Below are 23189 nucleotides of genomic sequence, written 5' to 3' on the forward strand. Positions count from 1 at the left end.
TATTTACATAAATAAAAAATTACATTCTCATATACCTTTCAATTTTTTTTTCATATACAAATTATACTACCATATTCCTGTTTTTATCTTCTAATGATTTTATTGTAATGGCTTTTTCTTTAAAGTTAAAGTCCTTAGTGTTTGTTTTGAACCGAGACCAGGGGCCAATGCTATAAACATAAAAAACGAAGTTTTTACCGTAAAAAGCGAAGAAAAAAAAAGTCCATTGCTATAAACATTCAAAAAACTCCGCTTTTAAGATAAAAACTTCGCTATTAAATCCAATGCTATAAACGAACAAGGGAATCGCCTTTTCAGATAAAAAATGCGTTTTTTCGAAAAAAAACTTCAGATAGATTTTTGATCTCAATTTTAGATATTTTCTTCGTGATTTTTGGCGGCCATTGTTGGAACAACGTTAGCGCTTCAAAATCATTGAACATTCTTTGTTTGTGTTTTTATGCAGATATTTTATAGATAAAGCTTAAAAGGATTTTGGTAACTTCATAATAAACTAATTACTTAAAATCTGCATTTAATCGATTATTCAGTTCCTTGTTGTGCTTCGTTAACAATGCATGCATGAATTTAAAATTCCATACTTATTTATGAAGGTTTTCGATAGTAATTCTGGTTAAACAAATTTTTCATAGTGTTTGACTAAAGAAAAGTATAAAGAGTTGATAAATATGCCATATAATACACAAATACACAACAAAATAATACACAAATACACAACAAAATAAAATGCTGTTTAAAGAACTTAAAATGTTACTAGCAATAAAGATCAGAGAAAACAAAGAGGTTCTTCTTGGGAAGCTTAGTATGTTTTAATTAGCAAACTATTTAAATAAAAATATGTATTGCTACATTATATTTTATATATATATATATATATATATATATACAAATGTTATAGTATAAGTATGTAATATATAGTATATATTAACATAATATAAGTATGTAATCAATCAATCATATTTCTAAATAAAGATTTTACATTCGAGTTTATATACAAATAGTTATAAACTAATGTAAAGTAAGCTACTAACAGTACTAATGATATATAACAAGGGTAATAATAATGGCAATTTAATCATTCTATTCAAAAACAGCAGAGATATATTACAGTATATAAAATTAACAGTGATAACATGATGTAATGTATAGTATATATCAATTTTATATATATGTAAATATATATATATATATATATGTAAATATATATATACTTCCAATAGTTTTATTAACTTAATACACTAACATTGAAAATAGCTTCTCCTACACTGTATAATACGATAAATTGTGTTGGTAGAGATTCCATGACAGTCTCTGAGAACATGAAAAAAAACATTTGTGCCAATAAAATGAAGAAATGCTTAGTATAATGTTGCAAATTGCTTAGTATAATGTTGCAAATCATCTTTAAGCCTAGTTTCTAAAAAATCTAATACAGCTCTTGGGACTCGATACTGCTCTCGAAAAACGTTGTCAGAAACATCTTCGTTAAAAAAGCGACCATTAAACTAAAATGATATTGAAAAACAAAACAAAAATATAATTTCTGCGCCTATTTAGTTTGATTTCTGATTTTGTTCGATAAAAAATCATTATATATATATATATATATATATATATATATAGTAATTTTAAGTAATGTTTTAAACACCAACCTCTCGAGGCAATCGGTGGCGAAGCTAATTTTCTGCAACTTCGAAATCTAAGTCTTCGCCCGAAAAAATTAAATTCATGTTCCTACTTTAATTTTACACAGCTTTTTTAAACACCAAATACTAGAATGTAAAAATATTCATAAAAGTAGAATAGACAGCACAGCATACTTAATGACTAATAAAATTCATTAATTAGGCCTAATAAATAAAAATTACAATAAAAATTACTATTATATAACTACTATGTATTACGGATAAAAAAGTTCGTGAATTTTAGTGACGTATACGTTTTATGCTTTATAGCAATGGCCGAAAAAAATACAAATAGCGATAAATTCTTCGAGATTACGAACTTTTTTTCGTACGTGAAAAATTGCGTTTTTACGAAAGATTTTTTTTCTCGAAAAAAACTTCGAATTGTTTATAGCATTGGCCCCAGCATTAAGTTCTACACCTTTAATGTGCTAACCTTGAGCTTGATCCTTGGCCTTGGCGTTAAAAATGTCAACCTGATCTTGATCTTCGTTCATTTTTTCAATAGAGAGAAAGGTTTTATGTTTTTGTAATGTCAGCTTCATGTTTTTGTAATGATATTGAAGTCTTTTTCAAGCCTTTCATTTAAAAAGCTTTTTAAAAAAATCGCTTTCTTTAAAGGCGTTGTAAAATACGAATTAGTTTTCGGTGGGAATTAAGAAATGTTTTTTCAATAAACAAATTATCAAGATGTAAGAGGTTGCAACTCTTTTTCTCTTTTTTATTGATATTCTTTCTGTTAACCTGTTATTTCAAATAGGCTTTTACATTTAAAAGATCTTACATTTTATCTAAATTGACTTGCGAAAAATAACTTCGAAAATGGTTCTCAGTTTTTTAATTTATTCCTATAAGAAATTTCTTCATTTTTTTCATCATGTCAGGTTTTTGTTACAATATTATAATAAAAAACCTACTTGTATCAGTTTTTCTTGATACGGACAAATTTTACTAATTTTATTTTAAAAAAAATTGACTTTTTTATAATATAAACAAACTCTTATCTTCAGACAAAATTTAGTATTTTTGGTTGTTTATGCCGTATTTTAGCAGATGAAACCACTTTTAAACTGCTACTTTTTGTACAAGAAATCTGTTTGTCTTATTTAAGCAGATGAAATCTTTATTAAACTGCTGTATTTTGCACAAGGAATCTGGGCATGAGAGTTTTGTTTACAGAAAGTGAGTTGAGCACCAGCTTGTTTACGTTACATTTAATGCACGAATTAAAAATCCAACAAAAAAAAGAAAAATTGGTTTCTTTTAAAAAAAATCATAATGAGTCAAACATGAAGTGCATTATTTTTACCTATTTATGCTATAATGCATTTTATAACATGGTGGATACATTTGGTATTGATGTTGACACGATGCTTTTCGTTTTCTGGTACTATTTCTTTAACCTATTTTAATTGACATCCAGACTTAAAGCGATAAAAAGACAGTCAAATTTTACGTTAAACTTCAACTTTCAAAGTTTTAGTAATAGATTAATTTCATTTGATTTCTTTTGATCGGAGGCGCTAAAAACTAGTTGCAAAATATTTTTTTGCTGCAATGGTTATTGTTGCTGATAATTGGTAATTATTACTAAAGGGGATTGTATTTAATCTTTGGCTGTAAATAATGCATTGATAGCAACTGTCAGCTTGATGACTGCTAAAGTAAAAAGATATTCTGATAGGGTTGTCTCTGTGGAAAGATTATTCGATGATTCACTGCTCAGCATCTTCTCTGAATGTTGGGAGAACTTTTATTTTGACAAATAGAACAAGAATAAAACGTTCCAGTGTTTTTGGCTCGGAAGTTCATCAATATCACCTGTATAATTCATTATCAATTTATCACTTTTCATTACACCAACCAATGTCATTTTTCAGTTTTTATCATTTCTAAGAAGTTCTATAAAAAATTTTCAATCAAAAAAAAAATTAAAACATTTTTTGATAAGTTTCTTTCTTAATTTGATTTTTTAAAATACTTTTATAATGGTTTTGTCTAAGTTTTAAAATCCTTATAGAAAATGATTGCCCTTTACATAGATCTGATTGGTAAAGATGATGAATTTGTTCATCAAATCGAAGAGAAAGGCGAAGAAATCGACAAAGTGGCAAACTCCATTGAAGTTGTTAATAACAGAATGGAAGATGATATAGATAAAATGGGCAAAAAAATTGACAGCTCTTATGCAAAACAAAACGTCGCAACTGTTGGCGAGGAGATCAGTAGGATGAGCGAAAAGGTGGATCGCATCATGGAGAAGAACGGTATGATGCGTAAACTTACAATTGATGTAAATATTTGCAACACCATAAATTAATCAAAATATTTTGTATTTAGGAAGATTGATAGAAAACATGGTACTAAAAGGTTCTAATTATAACTTGAAAAAAAAAATAAAGCCGCGTTTTCAAAAACAACGTACAGATGAAAGCAAAAAAAGGAAGAGCAAAAAAGGTTTCTAAATGAGTTTTTAAAATGACTTTTAAAAATGTTAAAATATTAGTAACATTGTTTAAAAAATCATGCATACATACATACATACATACATACATACATACATACATACATACATACATACATACATACATACATACATACATACATACATACATACATACATACATACATACATACATACATACATACATACATACATACATACATACATACATACATACATACATACATACATACATACATACATACATACATACATACATACATACATACATACATACATACATACATACATACATACATACATACATACATACATACATACATACATACATACATACATACATACATACATACATACATACATACATACATACATACATACATACATACATACATACATACATACATACATACATACATACATACATACATACATACATACATACATACATACATACATACATACATACATACATACATACATACATACATACATACATACATACATACATACATACATACATACATACATACATACATACATACATACATACATACATACATACATACATACATACATACATACATACATACATACATACATACATACATACATACATACATACATACATACATACATACATACATACATACATACATGAAAAATGACGAAATTTTAGGCAGTTATTTTAAAATATTATTTTACTTTTCTTCCAAAAGATGTGTTAAATTCTCTTTTTGTTGCTTATATCTTTGACAATTCATTGAAATAAAAATTACTAAGTCACAATCACAATCAACAAAATTAGCTCGGCATTATGATTGATTTACTTAAAAAAATCAAAGCTCGAATTTCGTAGGTCGCATTTTGCTGTTTTTTCTTACGAATTTTTTAAAGTATTGATAAATATTCTTCTATACATACATTTACACACATTTACGTACATTTACGTACATTTACGTACATTTACGTACCTTTACGTATATTTACGTACATTTATGTAAATTTATATACATTTACATGCATTTATATACGTTTACATACAGTTATATACATTTACATACAGTTATATACGTTTACATACATTTACTCAAAATTCTGTCAGCCGTGACATGATATGATAGATTGTGTTCGACAGTTAAAAAATCACTAAATTAAAAAAAAAAATAAATTCCTTTTATTATTATCGTAGTTTAAAATGACTTCTGGGCCATCGAGAACAAAAAGCAGCCATACAGTTCTTACCCTTAAGTTGTAACCTCCAATAAGTTTATTTACTTTTGCACAGTGAGTCAGAAAGGTGAAAAAATGGCAAAAATTATGTTTATTAAATATAAACATGTGATAATCAATAGTTCAACGTTCTGTGTTTTTCTGTCTTCAAGTGAGTAAACTAGTTTTTGAATTGGTTTGAATTCAGTTGTTTTATTACTTCCTTATATCTTCTGTTTCTCTCACTTAGATCTTCCCAGTCCTTGTTCTTTCTACCTGGACCTGCTACAACGTCTTTTCTGACAACTGTTACTTCTTTATCCAACCAGGTTCGTTCTTTAACCAACCAGGTTCGTTCTTTATCCAACCAGGTTCGTTCATTTTCCAGAAATCTTGAGAAGGTTCTTAAGTATTTCAGCAATTTAGATTTAAATTTACATTTAAATATTGACATCGGACTTTGGTTTTCCAATTTTTTTCGATGTATAACGATTAAAGTAAAAGTTTCTGAAAAAAGTTTTTTAAAACAACTCTAATTCATCATAATTTTTACATTTAAACATACAAATTTACAGGACTTCAAAAAAAAAATTGCGATATCTTGCAAATCTTATGTTATTTTGTTTTTAAAACATTGCTCAAAGCTGCTTTTTGATTGAAACCGATTTAATTTGATTTAAATAGATTTTAACTAACAATTTTACGTATGAATATAAACATATCACACCGAAAACCTGGCCTAGATCTTCCAATCTACTAAACTCAAGTAGAAGACCCTCAAGTAAATTATCATAATTAGTTCCTTAGTTTTGAATGATAGGAACCAAATATATTCTTTTCGTGATGAATTCAAGCAATCAGCTATTATTCGTTATTATTAAACCTTTAGCTCAGGCAGTAGGCCATCAAATCATGCAATTTTTGGTTTTTGAGGTTTGAAAATTAGCATATTTTGTTTGAGCCTGAGTTTTTGAATGTTGGTCTTTGAGTTATATAGTGTCAAAAGTATGTGAAAGTTAATTAGAAACTTTACATTTGACTTTTTTTAAAAGGTGGGATATTGAATTGGGGCAAGTTCGGGCAACTGACATTTTTCTGCGTTCGTTTTTTTATTTGTTTAATCACGAGTTCTATTGAAAAACTAGGAGATTCCACTAGATTCCATGGTAATTTTAACATTTGCCAATCAATCGGAAAATGTTAAAATTACCATGGAATCAAGTGGAATCTCCTAATTTTTCAATAGAACTCGTGATTAAACAAATAAAAAAAATCAAGTTGGAGCACTTTTTTCAAGATCTTAAGAATGAGAATCTAAAATCAAAATGCAGTGGCAAGATTTTGTTTATAGTTACCAAATATCTTAAACAGAGTGACACTAAAGCGAATATTGGCTTGTAGAACGATGGTTGGATGAACCATTTCCGATGGTATTTTTCTTTTGCACGTCCTATTTGCATATTACATTAGCATAGTGAGCAACCGAAACCGAAATTTGAGCCGAAACCGAAAGTACCGAAATTTCGGGTCAGTAAAACCGTAACAGAAACCATAACCGAAATTTAATCAAAACCGACACTGAAACTGGTCAACAAACTTGAAAAGGAATGTTAAAATTCCCTGAATCTTTTATGATCACAAAGTTAAAGCAAAATTAAAATAGACATTTTAATACTTGAAGTTAATATTTGAAATATTTTTTCCGCATAACAAAATTTCTTCCATGTTTGTTTCTTTCATTTAAAAGTCTTCAGCAGTTGACAACCTTTCATCTGTAGATGTTAGCGGTGGTGTCTCTTCGCTAGGAACTTCGCAAGGAATCTCTTCGCTAATTTTGCCAAACCAAACTTTTTTTTTAAAAAATGTTTTCTTTTCATATTATTTCCAAAACTTTAAACAGCAAGAAGATGTTGGGCTTTCTAGTTACTCATTAAAACTTCTTTTGCCATTTCGAAAGTTGGATTTTTGGACGTTGCACTTTGTGACTGTGCAATTGTATTTTGAATCTTTGAAAAAAACCCAGTGTTCTCAACAGAAGTAGTTTCCATCACAGAGATAGTTTCATATTGTCTCAAATACGAACTAATTCCTAAAAAACTTGTTTTTTATCAGACTGAAAGGTTTCTTGAGATCTAAAGAAGTGCAGTTTGAATCTGGGATTAAGAAGTGTTGCTATTGCAAAATGGTCAATGGTCTTTAAGGCAAAAAAACGTGTCTCGTTTTCTTCAAAGCATTTTTCGAGCCCATTATTTCTTCGTCATCTAAAGGAATGTCAAGTGACTTCATGATGATGGATGTCACAATTAGAAAACACGCACTGATGCATATTTTCCAGAGTGTAATTTAGCGGCTTCTTTAGAAATTGCTAAGTTGTTTACCAGCTTTTCACACAGGTTCTTATTCAGTATCGTGAATTCAATGCCTGTGGAAGGAAAGTTGAGCAGCGTGATAGAAATTGCAGATTTTGAGTACAGAGTTCTTTCAAGCGTGTACTAAGTTGAATTCCAGAATGTTAGGACAGCATTTTTGCGCCCGAGCCTGTCAAAATTGACAATTTGAATCTCTTATTGTTTGTAGAGTGCAGAAAACAAGGAGTTTGAAAAAGCATGATTAAAAAGATTTCAACATATTTCTAAAATTTTTTTTTTATCTCAAGTTGAAGTAAATGATTCAGACACCCAGCAGATTTGTAAAAACACTGTGGTTCTTTGAAAACTGCTTTTATATTTGCGGAATCGTCTCTTAAGCATTCTATGACCTTGTCTTTTAGCTCCCACTCTTTCGCAATATCCTCAAGTCTTTGAAAAAGGTTTGATCAAACTTAGAACATGGCAGGCAGAACTTGATCTGCTCCCAGTTGTCTGGAATGAAAGGTGTCATCACCCCCAAATACCCATGATGAAACGATGACCAAGCGTCAAGACAGATGGAAACTGTTTCAGCATTTTTTTTCGTTGAGAATACTTTTCAAACTTCTTCCCGCTTTTTTTCTTTCTGATCTAACTTTTTATAATAGAAGAGGCAAAAGAATATTCTGTTCTGAATAGTTGTCGCACCACACTTTTTTTTTTTTGCATCGCATTGGTGAATTGAGTGTCATAGTAATTTTATAGTACTTATACAAATCGCGAGGTTAGAATTATTTTGTTCTATCTCCTATTTTAAAAGTTGGGAGCAATAATTTTAGTAAGTAATGATTACTTCTAAAATGCGCTCTATTTTACAAGTTTTTCTCAAATAATTTGTTTAAACATAAATTATTTAAAGAATAAGTTATTATTTCTTTAAAAATTAAGGCTAAAATTTTTAATAATTTTTACTTAAAGAAGAAAATCAAAAACTTTCTCCCAACGTTTAAACTTGGAGATAGAACAAAATAATTCTAACCTCGCGAAACAAATCTTACAACGATGTGTTTTTAAAAAAATATTTAGAACTTAATAAATGAATGAACAATTGTTAATTTACGCTTTTTACTTAAGAAATATTTTTAAAATTGGTAAGCTATTGAGTTGTCAAGAATCTTCTCATATCATCGGACCAACGAAGTTTCTTTTGTTTTTTGTTGTTTGTTTGTTTTTTTTGACAAATGTTGGTTTATCATTTTAGCGAGATTTTCACGCTCAACATCTCATTATCTTGCTGACAGCAGAGATTTTCAGACATATTCACATGTTTTTAAATTGAACAGTAATGTAAAATTAACACCACCAAAAAAAACTCCAGATAACTCTTCGTTTCCATTACACCAAAACCACTTTAAAGGGAAACAACGAAAGAATAGGAAGAAAACATTAAAGAAAATAAAGAAAAAAGAAAAAAGTATCAAAAAAAACTCTCATAGCTTTTTGATGAAATCATCTTTACATAGCTATCTAAAAAACAATAAAGAAGTCTCCAAACGCGATCAGTCATTATACCCACAGCCGAAAGTAGAAATATTTCCTATATCAAGTCTGAGCGATACAACTCTACAACTGGCTGAAGATCCAGTCAACCCAAACAAGCTTATAGCAATAAAGTCAGCTCTTCAAGATGTTAATCCCAATCTTAATGTGCCACCATCTCCGGATACAGCAGACCCAATAGTAAAAATTAATCCGAGAAATGAAGAGTTTATGAGTCCTTTTGATTTTAAAACAAGCTTTTCCAATGAAACAATTTCTAGTAAACGAGACGAATCATTATCTCGAACAAAGACTTTTAGGCATACACCATATCCGAAACCCTTTGCGTCAGACGTAGAACAAATAGAATCACGCGACATAAAAAATGGGCCACATGACTTTCATAAACACCACTTTCAATCTCAAAACAAGAGGCAGGACAACAACGGTGGTTACACAAAGGATGATCATCTCGGAGATAGTAATGAATCTAAATACAATCAGCATGAAGAGAATGAACACGAAGAAAATGATCACGAAGAGAATGAGCAAGAAGAGAATGATCACGAAGAGAAAGAGCACGAAGAGAAAGAGCACGAAGAAAGATTTCATGACAACAGTCTTGTTAAAGGTCATCATGAAAGCTACCCTAACGATGAAGATCATCACGTGCAAACAGATAATCACGATGAACCGAACGTCCACGATAGTAATCATTATAAAAAGCTGCCTTATAGAAACGAACCCTATGTAACGAACGAAGAGTTTAAGCCACGATTTGAAGAATTTAAAGCAAATCAAATGGAAGACAGTGAAGAAACTCCAGAAAATCGCCACCCTTCAGAAAAAAAATTTGATCAAGAAATGAATAATAGGAACAGTCCAAACCATTTGCCGTATTTCAACCACGAAGATAACTATGAGCCAGAAAATCGAGAAAAATTACCGAGTCCATTTGAAGAGCGAAGATTTAGCAATAATAACCAAGACGATTTTCAAAAGCCGGCAGCTTTTCACGACCAAGAACAGAACTCAGAACCTTATAGACATATTGAATTACGTACAACTAATGATGGAAAAAATGAATATACATCACACTTTGAAGATCACCCCAACAAAAACCAGTTCAATAAACCAAACGATGATTTTTCAGAAATAAAAGATGCGCGTTTTTTTGACCAGCAGTATTATGATAAATATGGAAAACAGCCCCCTGAAGAAAACGATAAATACGTTGGAGAACGTGTAGGTGATGTTATTGTTGAAAAGTATAATCCTTCGAATCACCCATCTGAGGCAGCCCCATATTCTAAACTTCCAGATAACCAGGATGATGATTATCATGGGAGAAAAGGATATAATTATAATGAAAGAGAAGGTGAAAATAAAAAAGAAAGTAGCAGAGAAGGTTATGGTCGGGGAGATACTAACCATAAAAGTTACAAAGAAGACGATGAGAATGAAAATGACAAAGAAAAAAATGATTCTGATAATGACAATAATGATGACAATGACAACGATGAAGATGATGACGATGATGGTGATGATGATGATGACAACGCTGATGAAGACAATGATGACAATGATGACGATGAAGATGATGATGAGAAAAGAAAAAACAAACTGAAAAATAAAGAGGATCCTGATCCGGCTGAAAACGAAGATGTTAATTGGGACGATATTGCATGGCAAGGTGAGTATGGCCACGCTAAATACAGTGAAAGCGGAAAGTTTTCTAAGCCTCGAATGTATACATGTATGCTTGAAAAGATGAAGAGCATGCATAACAAACCAATGTGCGCCACATCAAAGCGACATGGTTTAGAAAAACATAGAAAAGGAAGAAAATCTCGCAGAAAACACCGCAGAAGGCATCGCAGAAGGAAAAAACATCGTAGTAAGTAAATATTGTAAATGTATTTTTAAGATTTTTTTCATGGAGTTAAAACTTTTAATGTATGTCAAAATATTAAAATTATTACAATTGGCCTGCTGTTTATAGAGAAAAATTAGGAAAAACTATTAATTTTATATACATATATAAATACAAAGCTTGCTATCAAATTAAGAATCAGAGAATTTTTTTTATTTATCTTTCATTTTAAATAATTCAAATATTTTTTGACTTGATATTTTTAAAAACCGAAAAAAATTTAGAAATACTTTAAAAAGATTTACTTTATTTAGAAATTACTTCAGAAGAAAAAAAGAAAGTAAAGCAAAATTTCAAATTTAAATATCAACTTCAGAATCAAAAGAAAATTAGAAGAAAAATCAAATATAAGTAACTAGTAAAACTTCATTTTCTTCTAATATATTCATTCATGCAATTTGACCATCAAGTTATAAAAAAAAATTTTGAGAAACATTGTTGAGATGATAAGTTGCAGTTTTAACTTGATTACTAAACTTGATTACTTATTTTGTTGAATAATTGCTGTTAAGCAAACTGTTGGTCCAACAAGATCACAATGCAGTTTAGATCTGAATTGTTTACACGTCAACCCATTGCGATAATTTCCTTTTGTTTAAAGAAATCTTGGTTATTGCTCAATGATATGGGGCGTTATCTTGCTGAAAAACCACGCCTTTATTTAGTTTACCGAAAATATGTAAGGATGGATGAAGATAATCACCAAGAACTTCGACTTATCTTTCAGCATTCAATCTATCATCAAACAAGTAAAAAAACCGACACCTTTATGAATACATGCCTAAATATTAATCGAACCACTGCATTGCTTGATTCGTTATAGCATACAATCTTCGTTACATTTTTCACTAATTTTTAAGCATAACTCGACCCTTATGATGATCAACTTCAACATTCTCATCACAAAGTAACACGTTTTGCCACCAATTTTAAAACTTTTGATTTTTGCCTTTAACAAATTGTAATTGAGTTCTAAGTTGCTTTTTTGAGTTGCCAGTTATTAGAATGTACTCGAAGAAAATGAAGTTTTACTAGTTACTTATTTTGATTCTTTCTTCTTATTTGCTTTTAAAAAATTCTTAGCACACATTGGAAGCAGATCATAGGAGGAGTTTCTTTGACTAAAATACTTGCTACTTGATGGTGCTTGTCCATTTTTATTCATTTTTTAGATTAAATTTCGAATTGCACAACTTGAAATCTTCTTTGGTCTACCAGTTTTCTTTTGCTCGCAAACTGACCCTGTCTCTTTATAACGTTTTAAACAACGAACCACACATGATGAACATCAATAGCTTTACCTATCTCTCTAGTAGTTTAACTCAGACGTAGTTACTGCTCTGATTCTCGATTCGAGTGAACTTTTTTGCAACTTGCAGTTGATTTGCTTTTATCATTATTGATCATTTTATTTGATGCTTAACTTTATTAGTTTTAACGCTTTGTCAAAAATGAGAATTTTTGTTTGCATTCTATAATTAGTTACATTACTTAAGCTATGTGTAGAATTGAAAGCATGTTTTAATTAAAAGGTCATTATCAGCTTCAGAGGTTATTATCAGTTTCATATTTTTTTTAGAAAAATCAAATATTATGTCTAACTTGAAAAATTGCATTTCAAATTTTGATTTTTAAAAAAATTTTCTCTGATGCTTTACTTAATAGCAACAGCTGTATATATACATGTAAATATAATAATACTCAATTAACTTGATTCTATTTAAAAGAGCGATTTGAAATTTTTTTTCGCTAATTTTAATATCGATTATGCGTAATATGCACACACAATGATATATGTGCAATCTTTATACATATTGATATATGTGCAATATACAAACATATTTTTGAGGTTTAAAAAAGTTTCTGGCCTTTTTTAATAATTGTTGTAAATAGCTTAATTTCAGCATGCTTCATAATTGCTACAAATACATACGCAAAGTATTTTCAATAGGTTTGGCGGTACAATATCTAGGTATCTTCCCAATAAGTTTTCATTTTTTGTTCTTGCTTCTTCTTAAGACGAAATATTTCGCCACAATTTTGACTTCAGATCTTGTAAAGTCTGATTTATTCGTCTCAAAAATGATTTGTAATGAGTTATACGCCTTTAAGATGACAATTTGACGTGAAAACCAAACATTCTTCAGGAACCTCGAGAAAGCTTGTGGATGAAGAAAAGGAAATGAGAAAATTCCTTACAAATTGATTAAAACATCAGAAGTTACTTCAGCGATCAATTTCCTTGCTTTAAAATCATTTGCATCGTTTAAAAACGATGGGAATGCTTCAAAAGCAAGAAATTGGATACTCCTTGAGCTGAATTTAAAAGATGTGTTAAGCGCGTTTTTTGGTGAAAATTATCCTATCAAAGGTATCAAATTTGGGCTGAAAATCAAAAGTAGCTATGGGAAATCTAGGATAACTCTAAGGCAGGTTCGTTCAAGATGAGGCAAACTCTCTCATAGACTATAGCATCATCGCCATTTCTGGAAAACAATGGCTTCAAAGTCATACTTTACATTTGGGATTAAAAGCGTGGATTACATTTGAGCTGGTAAGAATGTCGCATGATTGTGTAGAACTTTTCGCCAATAAATAATAAAATTGTGTCAAGCCAAAATCTGATTGGTCGCCAAAAGATTGTTTAAGTTATCTAATATTCATTTAAATTCTTTTTTCTTTTTCAAGCAAAAAAAAAAAATCTAGGTTGACTTGTAGACAACCTAGATTTTTTTTTTTTTTTTTAAATTTAAATATAATAGTTTAAAACTAAAATTGTAAATGAAACTATTTTACCTCTAACTTAAGCATATTTGGTTTCATTTCTTCTCCGTTTTGATGAGCAAATTGAGCAAAATGATTGGATTAGTGAAATTAAGAATTTTTAGCATTGAAATGCAGGACTTAAATATTTTTGTTCACAAAAGTTGGTGTTTCTATTTTTTTGGTTTGCTTAAATACGAAACTTTTTTAAACTCGTACTATTTTTGGTTTCTATTTACTAAGGCGTTGAACTTTAACCGCTTAACGTCTGCGTATTCAAATGTATGCTGTTCTATTTTTTTAATGATATTTTATATATATGCTATATTATATGCTATATTATATTATATGCTATATTATATTATATGCTGTACTGTTTTATGATACTCGAGTGTAAGCAAGTTACTTTGCTTTTTAACACGACTTAAGTCAAAATACTATATACAGTGAAGGAGCTAGCAGATACGCAAAGGGCCCGTTGCTCCCTTGCTCACAACTACTAAAAAATGGGCTTATACCAAATAAAAAAGTTACCTAGTAGATATTTTGTATTACCATCTAAATCACAAAACTTTTTTTATAAAAAATGCATTTTTCAGATCAAGATCAGGTTGTTAAATAATTTATTGAGTATTTTATATAAAGGGTAATTCACAGAGTTAGCTTTTTCTTTTTTTGTGGAGCCGAAGTGTTTTTAACTGGGGCTCGTGTACACTCCGTGTACCTTTCCATAGAATGGAGCTACCATGTAAAATATTAGAAATGCAACTAAAATGATTGTACAATTAATTGTTATACGTATATTATATTTTTTAATTGTTTCTAAATATTTATATTTTTTCTGTATTTAAGTGGTTATACTTTTTTGATTTTTGCAATTATTTAATCAGAAATAAAAAAGGTTTAGTTAAGGACATAGAAACGAAAAGTATCGAAATGGAATTTGTATGTTTATCAGCTAAGGAATCTTTATGCTACAGTTACAACAATTGGGGCGTTGATATCCTCTGTCACTTCCTTTGGCTTTTATTGCTAGCTCCGTCGCTGAGTATATACAAATAAGATTCAATTTCTTTTTATTTTTTCCAAATATTAAAAATTTTGGTTTCAGCAAATAATCGTGACAACCAATTTGAGAAGTTAAGCTTTGAAAATATAAAAACCGATGGTTTCAAAGAAAAAGGATTTCCTTACGGATCTCCGTTTGCCATGCAACCTGTTCTAAAGGGCCATAACAAAAGCCGTATCACAGATGTGGCGAAGCGGCAGCATGTAAGTATTGAAAATCTCAAACATCGGGAAAGATTAAAAAATAACCCCCGAACTTTTATTGGAAAAAATGAGGACTTTCATAACAACCTTAATCTGGTCCATCGAGTTTATCACGGAGAAGATCACGGTAGTTATATTGTTCAAATTTCTTTTTGCATAAATTTTTCTAAAAATATTTTTTTTTCTAGAATGCGAAAATATTAAACTTTGCTGTGTAAAAAATTTTTTAAATATCTCAAACTAAAGTTTGTTTTATCTTAAACAAAATTTTTATTAGGAGATCTTGGCTCGTTAGCAAATCAGCATTCAAGAATCGAATTTAAAACTCCTATGATAAAGTGGTCAAAATTTCCACCCTTTAGTAAAATGGGAATTTCAGTGCATTTTAAACGTAAAAAAAAATCATCTCGCGTTCAATCAAGTCGCCTAAGACACAAGCATAAGAAAAAGTTCCCTAAACATTTTTCCAAACATTTTCCTGAACATTTATCTGGAACATTTCCAGCAAATTTTCCAGGACAATCACCAGATTATTTTCCTGCACATTTTCCTAAATACTTACAAGGGAAGAAAAGTTCTCACAAATTAAAAGGAATTCAAAATAAAATTTTAAGAAAATTGAAGCGCATCTCATTCCTTCCTGGGATCAGGGATCTTAAGGAAGATAGAAGAATAATAGACGAGGATCAAAAGCCAAATATTGAACCTATGGAAATAAATGGAAATATCGTCCTTGCCATACCGCATATGGTCCAACAGCTAGAGGATTGGCAAATTCCTGACATGCACACGGTTTATTCGCATCCAAAATAAGAAACTACGATTTGTAAACACTGTACTCTTGCACAAAAACATTACCAAGTTTAGTCTAGCATAGAAAACATAAACTTAGAACCCAACTGCAATAAATATCTTATATTTGAATGCTTTCATCCACTCAGAAATGCTAAAAATTGAACAGAAAATACTTTATGATCAGCGAATAAAAATTAAAAGTGGAAACGTGTAAAGGCGGAGGATTAAAATTCAGCCATACTTTAAAAAAGAAAAAACAGCTTTAAATTTGTAGCACCAACAACAAATATGCAGCATCTAAAAAAAATCTTTGTTGTAGATGCTTCAAATTCAACTTCAGTTTAAAAAACTGAGATTAAGAAAAGTTTGCATAAAAAACTCTTCGACTAATAGTCCTTTAAATTCTTTTTCTCTTTACATTCTTTTATTCTTTCTTCCAACTTGAGTGGCATATAACGGAGATGTAATAATATTTAAACGCATTCATATTTATTACTTACTAAATGCTTTCTTTTCATAATATAGCTTATAAAATTTATAAGATTTATTAGATTTAAAAGATTTAAATTATCAAATCTTTAAAACTGTTTTATAAAAGACTTTTTTTTCACATTTTTTTGTTTTGTGTATTTTATGCCTTGTTAAAGAAAACTCAATTTATATTAAATATTAATGTAATTATATAAATCTAAGCGAAAGAATAATTTGTATTTTGTATGTCAAAAATATTTGTAAATTTATCAACTAATAAAACTTTACTAATGTGTAATAAACTTGTTAAATATACGTTAAGTTAATTAAGATGCTGCTGCTGCTGCTCATGATGGTGATGATGATGGTGATGATGATGATGTGATGATGATGATGATGATGATGATGATGATGATGATGATGATGATGATGATGATGATGATGATGATGATGATGATGATGATGATGATGATGATGATGATGATGATGATGATGATGATGATGATGACGATGATGATGATGATGATGATATAGCATCCGCTTTATTTTTGGTAAGAGAAAAATTATCATCACATCATCATCATCATCATCATCATCATCATCATCATCATCATCATCATCATCATCATCATCATCATTATCACCATTATCATTATCATCATCATTACCTTAATCGTGGTCATCGTCATAAAAAATACTAATTTCAAAAACCCCTTAATAAGGGTTATGATGGTTATGATAAGGGTCTAATAAATTACTTAACAGAAAAATAATGTTACGATATGAGAAATGAAGCTGTTGACGTTATTGTTGACGTTGATGTTGGAGATAGTGGAAATGATATTTTAAAGAAAAGGTACCTTACTTTTTCTTTCATTCAAACTAAATAAAGCTTAGCAATTTTATAGCACTTGTTTGTACAAGTTTCAACTTTTTAAAAAGTTTTTTTGCAACTTATATTGCAAACAGTCTTCTTTAGCCAAGGATTCGAGCAAGTTACTCAGAATAGCGAGTACAACCGCCATCATACGAATATGGCAACTTTATAGTTAATGTTAATAGTATAAAGTTCGGAAATCACTGGCATATTACAAGTTTGATGATGGCTACAGGCACAGTGGCTGAGGATTACAATCAATAAATTCATAATATTTTTTAGAACATTAGAGATTACACAAAACACCATAAGTTATATACCATGGTAACCACATGTTTATCAAATGTAGGAACCAAATATACTTTTTAAAAAAAAAATCTTCAAAAGTTCGGGCTGAGGGCTTGGGCACAAGAGGCAATAAGTAAAAAAAAAACTTTACTCGACCATGCGTGGTCAAACATGAAAATCATTGGATTAAAAATTGATTAACAGTAAAATGCTTAATTTTAAAAAGAAGTGCAAGTTATACACGAGTATATACGGCAATAGGTTTTGCAAAGCATTGAATATTGAAAAAATCTAACTAACTAACTATTACAATTCATCACGTTTTTTGCCGCTGAACTCATTATGAGTAATATATCCATTTTTGTCACGATCTTCTTCTTCAAAAATTTCTCGTAACATTTGACGTAATCCATATGGACCAGGTTCATCTCTTACACCAGAGAGCTGTAAATAGTTAAAAACTTCGTCGTTCGTTAAAACACCATCTTTATTTTTATCAATCATCTTGAAAGCGTTTTCAACACGCGGAGCGTTTGGAACCGCATGGAATGATAATAGTTCTACATAAAAGTGTAAATAAACTCGTGATGGCATATTTCCTAGTCCATTTCCTCCATATGCATACTTTGGAGGAATGGTCAGAAACCTAATCTCGCCTTTGCACATATCACGTAAACCAGCTTCCCATCCTGAAATCATCTGATCTTCGCCAAGGACAAACTCAAATGGTTTTTCCATATACCTATTTAAGAAATAATAATGATAAAAATAAAAAAAACAAGTGATCTGATAACAATAAAAAAGCTTTTGCAATCAGATTTTTAAAGAGAAAAGATCTTCGTTTACAACTAAAAGATAGAAAAATATTTTATTGAGTCATATTTACCCCATAATCGTTTATTATCAATTTAAAAGAAATGAGCTTTGAACATGTAGAGTAACTCCTTTTTACATATATAAACACATATTTCAACGTGTATGAAATAGGACCAGTGGGGTGACTAGGCGAGGTTAGTAGTTATACTTGGAACAACAATTCTATTAACATAGTTTTAACTTTTTTTCTTCTTTAACATTTATTTTAGTATGCAACTTACTTAGTATCAAATGGAGTTCCATCGCCTAAAGTACCATTGAATCGCACCCTTAACAAATCTCCATCTTTTGTAGTTCGTTCACATAGTGCTGGGCGCGAAATCAGCCCTATTCCAACTCCTCCATACATTTCAGACGAACCAACAATTTTAACTAGTAGAAAGAGAAGAGCTAATGCGCTTAACATTTTTCAAGACCTGTAAGTTGCTGGTCTGCACTAAGTTAAGATTGAGATTGCACATCTCGATACAAATAACATTTTTTAATCCACTTTTTGGTTGCTATGATTGCTATTGTTAAAACACGCGGTTCTTATTGTTTAAGGTTTGTGGATAAATTGTGAAAAATGATGATGATACGGAAAATATTCACAAAATTTATATAAATAAAAACTGAAAATGTTAAAAGGAAAATTTCCTAAATTCCATATTACTTTTAAAATAATTGGTTCATAAAAAGGAACTGCTTCGTGACTAGTTAAAACTGAATTTAAACTAGCGTTTTGTTTAAATTTTGAAGAAATAGAAAACGGACCTTTTTGAAATTTGATCTGTGAATGGTAGATTTAAGAAAGTAACCAATACGTTATTTTTTTTCGGTTAAGGTTTTTTGTTTAGTTTTCAGACTTCTGATTCTAAATCTAAATTATAACGACGTCCTAATTTTGTATCCATTCGCTGACTTTGTGCCAGTTATGATGAATAGTTATCGATAAATCAATTATTGCAAATGCGAAAAAAAAATTTTTTTTAAAACTAAAAATTTTTCTATACCGAATGATATTTATTTATCAAGTTTTTTTATAATATCTAAAATATTTATTAATATAATAAAATATCTAAAAAATATTTTTTATAAAATTATATGCTTGTTTGTTGCATGGGTTAAGTGGTGTTGTTCCAGACTTTTTGCTAAAATTAAAGCTGGTTAAGGATATTTTCAGACAATCAGATCATAATTAGTGAAAATATGATGGATTCAATAACCTTAACATAAACACTCCGTAGTTTTGAACCTTAGGATGGGTGTCCACTATTTAATTTTGACAGATTAAAATGTCCCCAAAAGGTTTTCGTCGTTTACAACGACTATTTTTATACTGTTTATATTCTTTCCCACTCCCCATCTTTTCTTCTATTTTTTTTCTTTTTTTAATTTTACTTTACATCCGTTATTTCTTTTTTCAGTGTACTTTTTTTTAAAAAAAAACTATAACAAGAATAACAAATAATTTTGTACCCATTTCAAGATAATTACAATCAAGCATGTTGGTTGTTTTTTTGGTTCGAAACAAAACAAATGTTTTTCTCCAAATTTCCGTTTTTTTCCTTAGGTTTTTAACGGGCTAAAAACTTTATGTTAAAAGGATTTAAACCCCTTTTTTGTAGGTCAACCATGATTCTACCACGTTTTTATTTGAGAGAAGCAAAAAGCGATTTGTCAATCTCTTAATTAACCAGGGTGATCTGGCTGCGCAGGATTATTCATCAAATAATTTATTGCAAGGCTTCTCTACAAAACTTGTTCCAATTGTTTATCTTTTTCCTGCATCAAATATCCGATTCTTTTGTTATGTCTTTACAAGGCATTAAACCCGTTCGAGAAAGTTCATAATGCTGTTATATACATTGTATTTGTTTTTAATTCAAGTCGGGTCTTTAATTCAAGTCGAGCCTTTAATTCAAGTCGGGCCTTTATAACTCACGAATATGCTCATTGACGTTCTTTGCTAAACTTTTAAATAATAAAAAATAATGATATATATAATTAATCTTTTTGTTTTAATTTTTTTTACTGTTATGTTATATTTTTTTTATTATTCACGATTATTTATTATCATTTTTTTAATATAGATTTTTTATTGTGAATTTTTTAATATTATATTTACTTATAATTACTTTTATTTAATATTATTTAACGATTGTTGTTAGAGAAAAAATTCTATTTTTCTTGTGACTAGAAATCTTGGAATCCTGAAAAAAGTTGAAGATTTTTGAAATTTTTGGATTTGTTTTTAGTCACATTTGAAATCACTCAGTTTTAACTTCTTCATGCTGAAATTGTCGCTGAAAAAGAGATTCGTTTCCTCTGGACAATTTGACTACTTTGTCTCTAAAGTAACATTTTCTCGGTCCAGATGTCATCAACATACACAGATCACCTGGAGTAATCTTTACGATAAGGAGAAAGGAGCTCTGGCTATACATCTACTATTTCAACGGATAAACATTTGAGTTTCAACTGGTGTGACGCATTTGCAGCCATTTTTACGGACAGTGGTTTAACTTATCAAATGTAAAGATTTTATCTTTAAAATTGTTTTGAAAATGAAATAAAAATAAAAGTGCCCAGATGTTCTTGAATATAAAAAATTTATACAGAATTATTAGTTTAATTTTAAGATAATATTTATCTAACGCTTTCAAATGTGTAAACTTGTTTAAGGTGATAAAGTTATATTGTTTAATTTAGCAACTGCTACGGAAAAAAATTACCTTAGTTTAAATAAAAAGAACCTCTCAAATACATTCATAATGTGTATGAGTAAAATTTTTGTTTAAACGTAAGATATAATTTATTTTAATTTTTTTAAATTTATATAACTTTAATCGTGAGCTTGCCTACTCAACTTTGCTGAAGGCGAATCTGAACTAAATAAATTTTAAAGGAGGCTTTTAATAGGAATCTATCTGATTGATGCCGGATTGATGCCGGATGATGAACAAATGACAGACACAAAATGGACCAATAACAAATGGTATAAATATTTTTTAAAAAGAAAGTAAAACCGAAAGGTAATGTATTTAGTATTTCTTTTAAAAAATTTAAATATTTTCTGGCACGCACATTAAATTCTTTTACAATGCTTAAAACTGTCTTGTGTCAAACGTAGCAACCAGACAATCTCTAATGGCCTTATTATAAAAGGACAAAAATAGACTTCGACAAAGCACTAATTGCAACAATTTTAATTACAACTATCAAAAATGAATTGTCTATAAAAAATGTTTGTCTTTCTAGACAATCATTTTAAAAACGGACACTAAATGAACAAAAAAAACGGACACTAAATGAATCTCGATTTTTTAATGAGGTATAGAAGATCTATTTCATATATAATTTGGACTTATAACGAGTAATTAAATTTTCACTGCAGCATCGTTTCAAAAACTGAAAACGAGCACAAAATTAAAAATACAATTTTTCTAACAGAAGTTCATTTTTTAATTTTTTGTCCAGCGTGTGCTGTTGATTAAAAAGTTAATGTCTATTTAAAAACCTCAAAATGGACTATTTTGTGCTCAATTGAAGTTCATTAATTACTCAGTTCAGTTGTTTTTCAATTCTCAGTGAATGTGCGTGAAAATTTATTTTTAAAATGCCCTCTCCAGTTTGGGATTTTTCTTAACATTCTATCCTCAGACTGTGAATCTGACTATGATTGGATCTAAATTTTGGAAAATCAACTATTTGTGTAAACATTATTGTCATATTCCGTCCTAAAATTTGTCACCACTTTAAATTTGTCACCATAAAAGTCATTTTTACCATGAAATAAAATTCAAATATAATGTATCGTATATTTTCTTTTTTGTTTCTAAGGGATTTTTTGGGTAATTTAGATTTTATTGGCAAAAATCAATATTTCTGGTTTTATGAAATCAAGTAAATTTAGACAAAATCATAGACACCAAATAGACAAAAAATTATGCTTTGTAGACTTATGAAGTGAAAATTATTTTTTAACTGAGCAATCTTAGGACACCATCAAAAGTTTGATAGACACAACAAGGACAAAAAATTAAACATTTGTTGTGTCCATTACAACATACAGAATTGTCTATGTCTGTGTTGTAAGTCTATCTATAGACTAGTCTGGTTACTAGTCAAACGTGAGCCTTTTACGTCATTTTTTGTCATTAACACGCTTATTAAAAATATCCTGTTCATTTGAATGCTGGATATCAAAACAGTTTGCTTCACAGACACTAAGTACAATTTGTAATTCGTTAATATTTTTTCTTTTGAAGAAGTTAACTATCTTTTATACATAACTTATACACCTTTAAATTCTTAATTATTATCCTGCTGCTGGGTTCTAGAAGGTTAGCACAATTCCATGGTAAGCAGCTATAGTAGCTATGTACAACTATTTTTATACCATTAGTTTTTGTAGATAGATGCTGCTGATGCACAAATCCTGCGTGAGCTAATAATTCTGTGAGTACACACATCTCAGAGGATCCTTTAAGAATAATATTGCATCATTATTTGTATTACACTTTTCTTCAAAATGATCTGAGAAAACTGTGATGTTAAGAGGTGGTTTATAATTTTCCGGTACAAATTTTTTCCTAAACAAATTTTTTTTTCCTTCATCTTACAAAAATCTTCAATTATGTGAATGTATAAAGAGTTAATATCA

General features: G+C 29.5%; 2 protein-coding genes across 2 annotated transcripts; one reads left to right on the forward strand and one right to left on the reverse strand.

Moving 5' to 3' along the window:
• The first annotated feature begins 2916 nt into the window (after window positions 1-2916).
• On the forward strand, window positions 2917-16758 carry LOC145186115 (uncharacterized). The gene is made up of 6 exons (XM_080062196.2): window positions 2917-3093; window positions 3749-3973; window positions 4047-4163; window positions 8992-11166; window positions 15077-15364; window positions 15515-16758. Exons 1-6 carry the CDS (start codon window positions 3030-3032, stop codon window positions 16048-16050), a joined length of 3405 nt encoding a protein of 1134 aa, XP_079918322.2. The 5' UTR covers window positions 2917-3029; the 3' UTR covers window positions 16051-16758.
• Window positions 16759-17814: 1056 nt separating this feature from the next.
• Window positions 17815-19001, reverse strand: LOC145186126 (uncharacterized). Its single transcript, XM_080062213.2, has 2 exons — window positions 18766-19001; window positions 17815-18410 (listed from the first exon to the last, which is right to left on the reverse strand). Exons 1-2 carry the CDS (start codon window positions 18948-18950, stop codon window positions 17975-17977), a joined length of 621 nt encoding a protein of 206 aa, XP_079918339.2. The 5' UTR covers window positions 18951-19001; the 3' UTR covers window positions 17815-17974.
• Between the last annotated feature and the right edge of the window lie 4188 nt (window positions 19002-23189).

The sequence above is a fragment of the Hydra viridissima genome, unplaced genomic scaffold (assembly GCF_058129835.1).
Source record: "Hydra viridissima isolate aposymbiotic clone 2 unplaced genomic scaffold, HvirCarnegie_v1 scaffold_9, whole genome shotgun sequence".
Lineage (NCBI taxonomy): Eukaryota > Metazoa > Cnidaria > Hydrozoa > Anthoathecata > Hydridae > Hydra > Hydra viridissima.

What these genes read in the sequence shown, in the direction of transcription:
- LOC145186115 (XM_080062196.2), top strand. Translation starts at nt 3,030, where the DNA reads ATGCATTTTATAACATGGTGGATACATTTGGTATTGATGTTGACACGA. An exon ending in AAAAAGGAAGAGCAAAAAAG is followed by an intron (nt 4,164 to 8,991) that starts GTTTCTAAATGA and finishes TTATCATTTTAG; the next exon opens with CGAGATTTTCACGCTCAACA. An exon ending in TTATCACGGAGAAGATCACG is followed by an intron (nt 15,365 to 15,514) that starts GTAGTTATATTG and finishes AATTTTTATTAG; the next exon opens with GAGATCTTGGCTCGTTAGCA.
- LOC145186126 (XM_080062213.2), bottom strand. Translation starts at nt 18,950, where the DNA reads ATGTTAAGCGCATTAGCTCTTCTCTTTCTACTAGTTAAAATTGTTGGT. An exon ending in GGAACTCCATTTGATACTAA is followed by an intron (nt 18,411 to 18,765) that starts GTAAGTTGCATA and finishes TTTCTTAAATAG; the next exon opens with GTATATGGAAAAACCATTTG.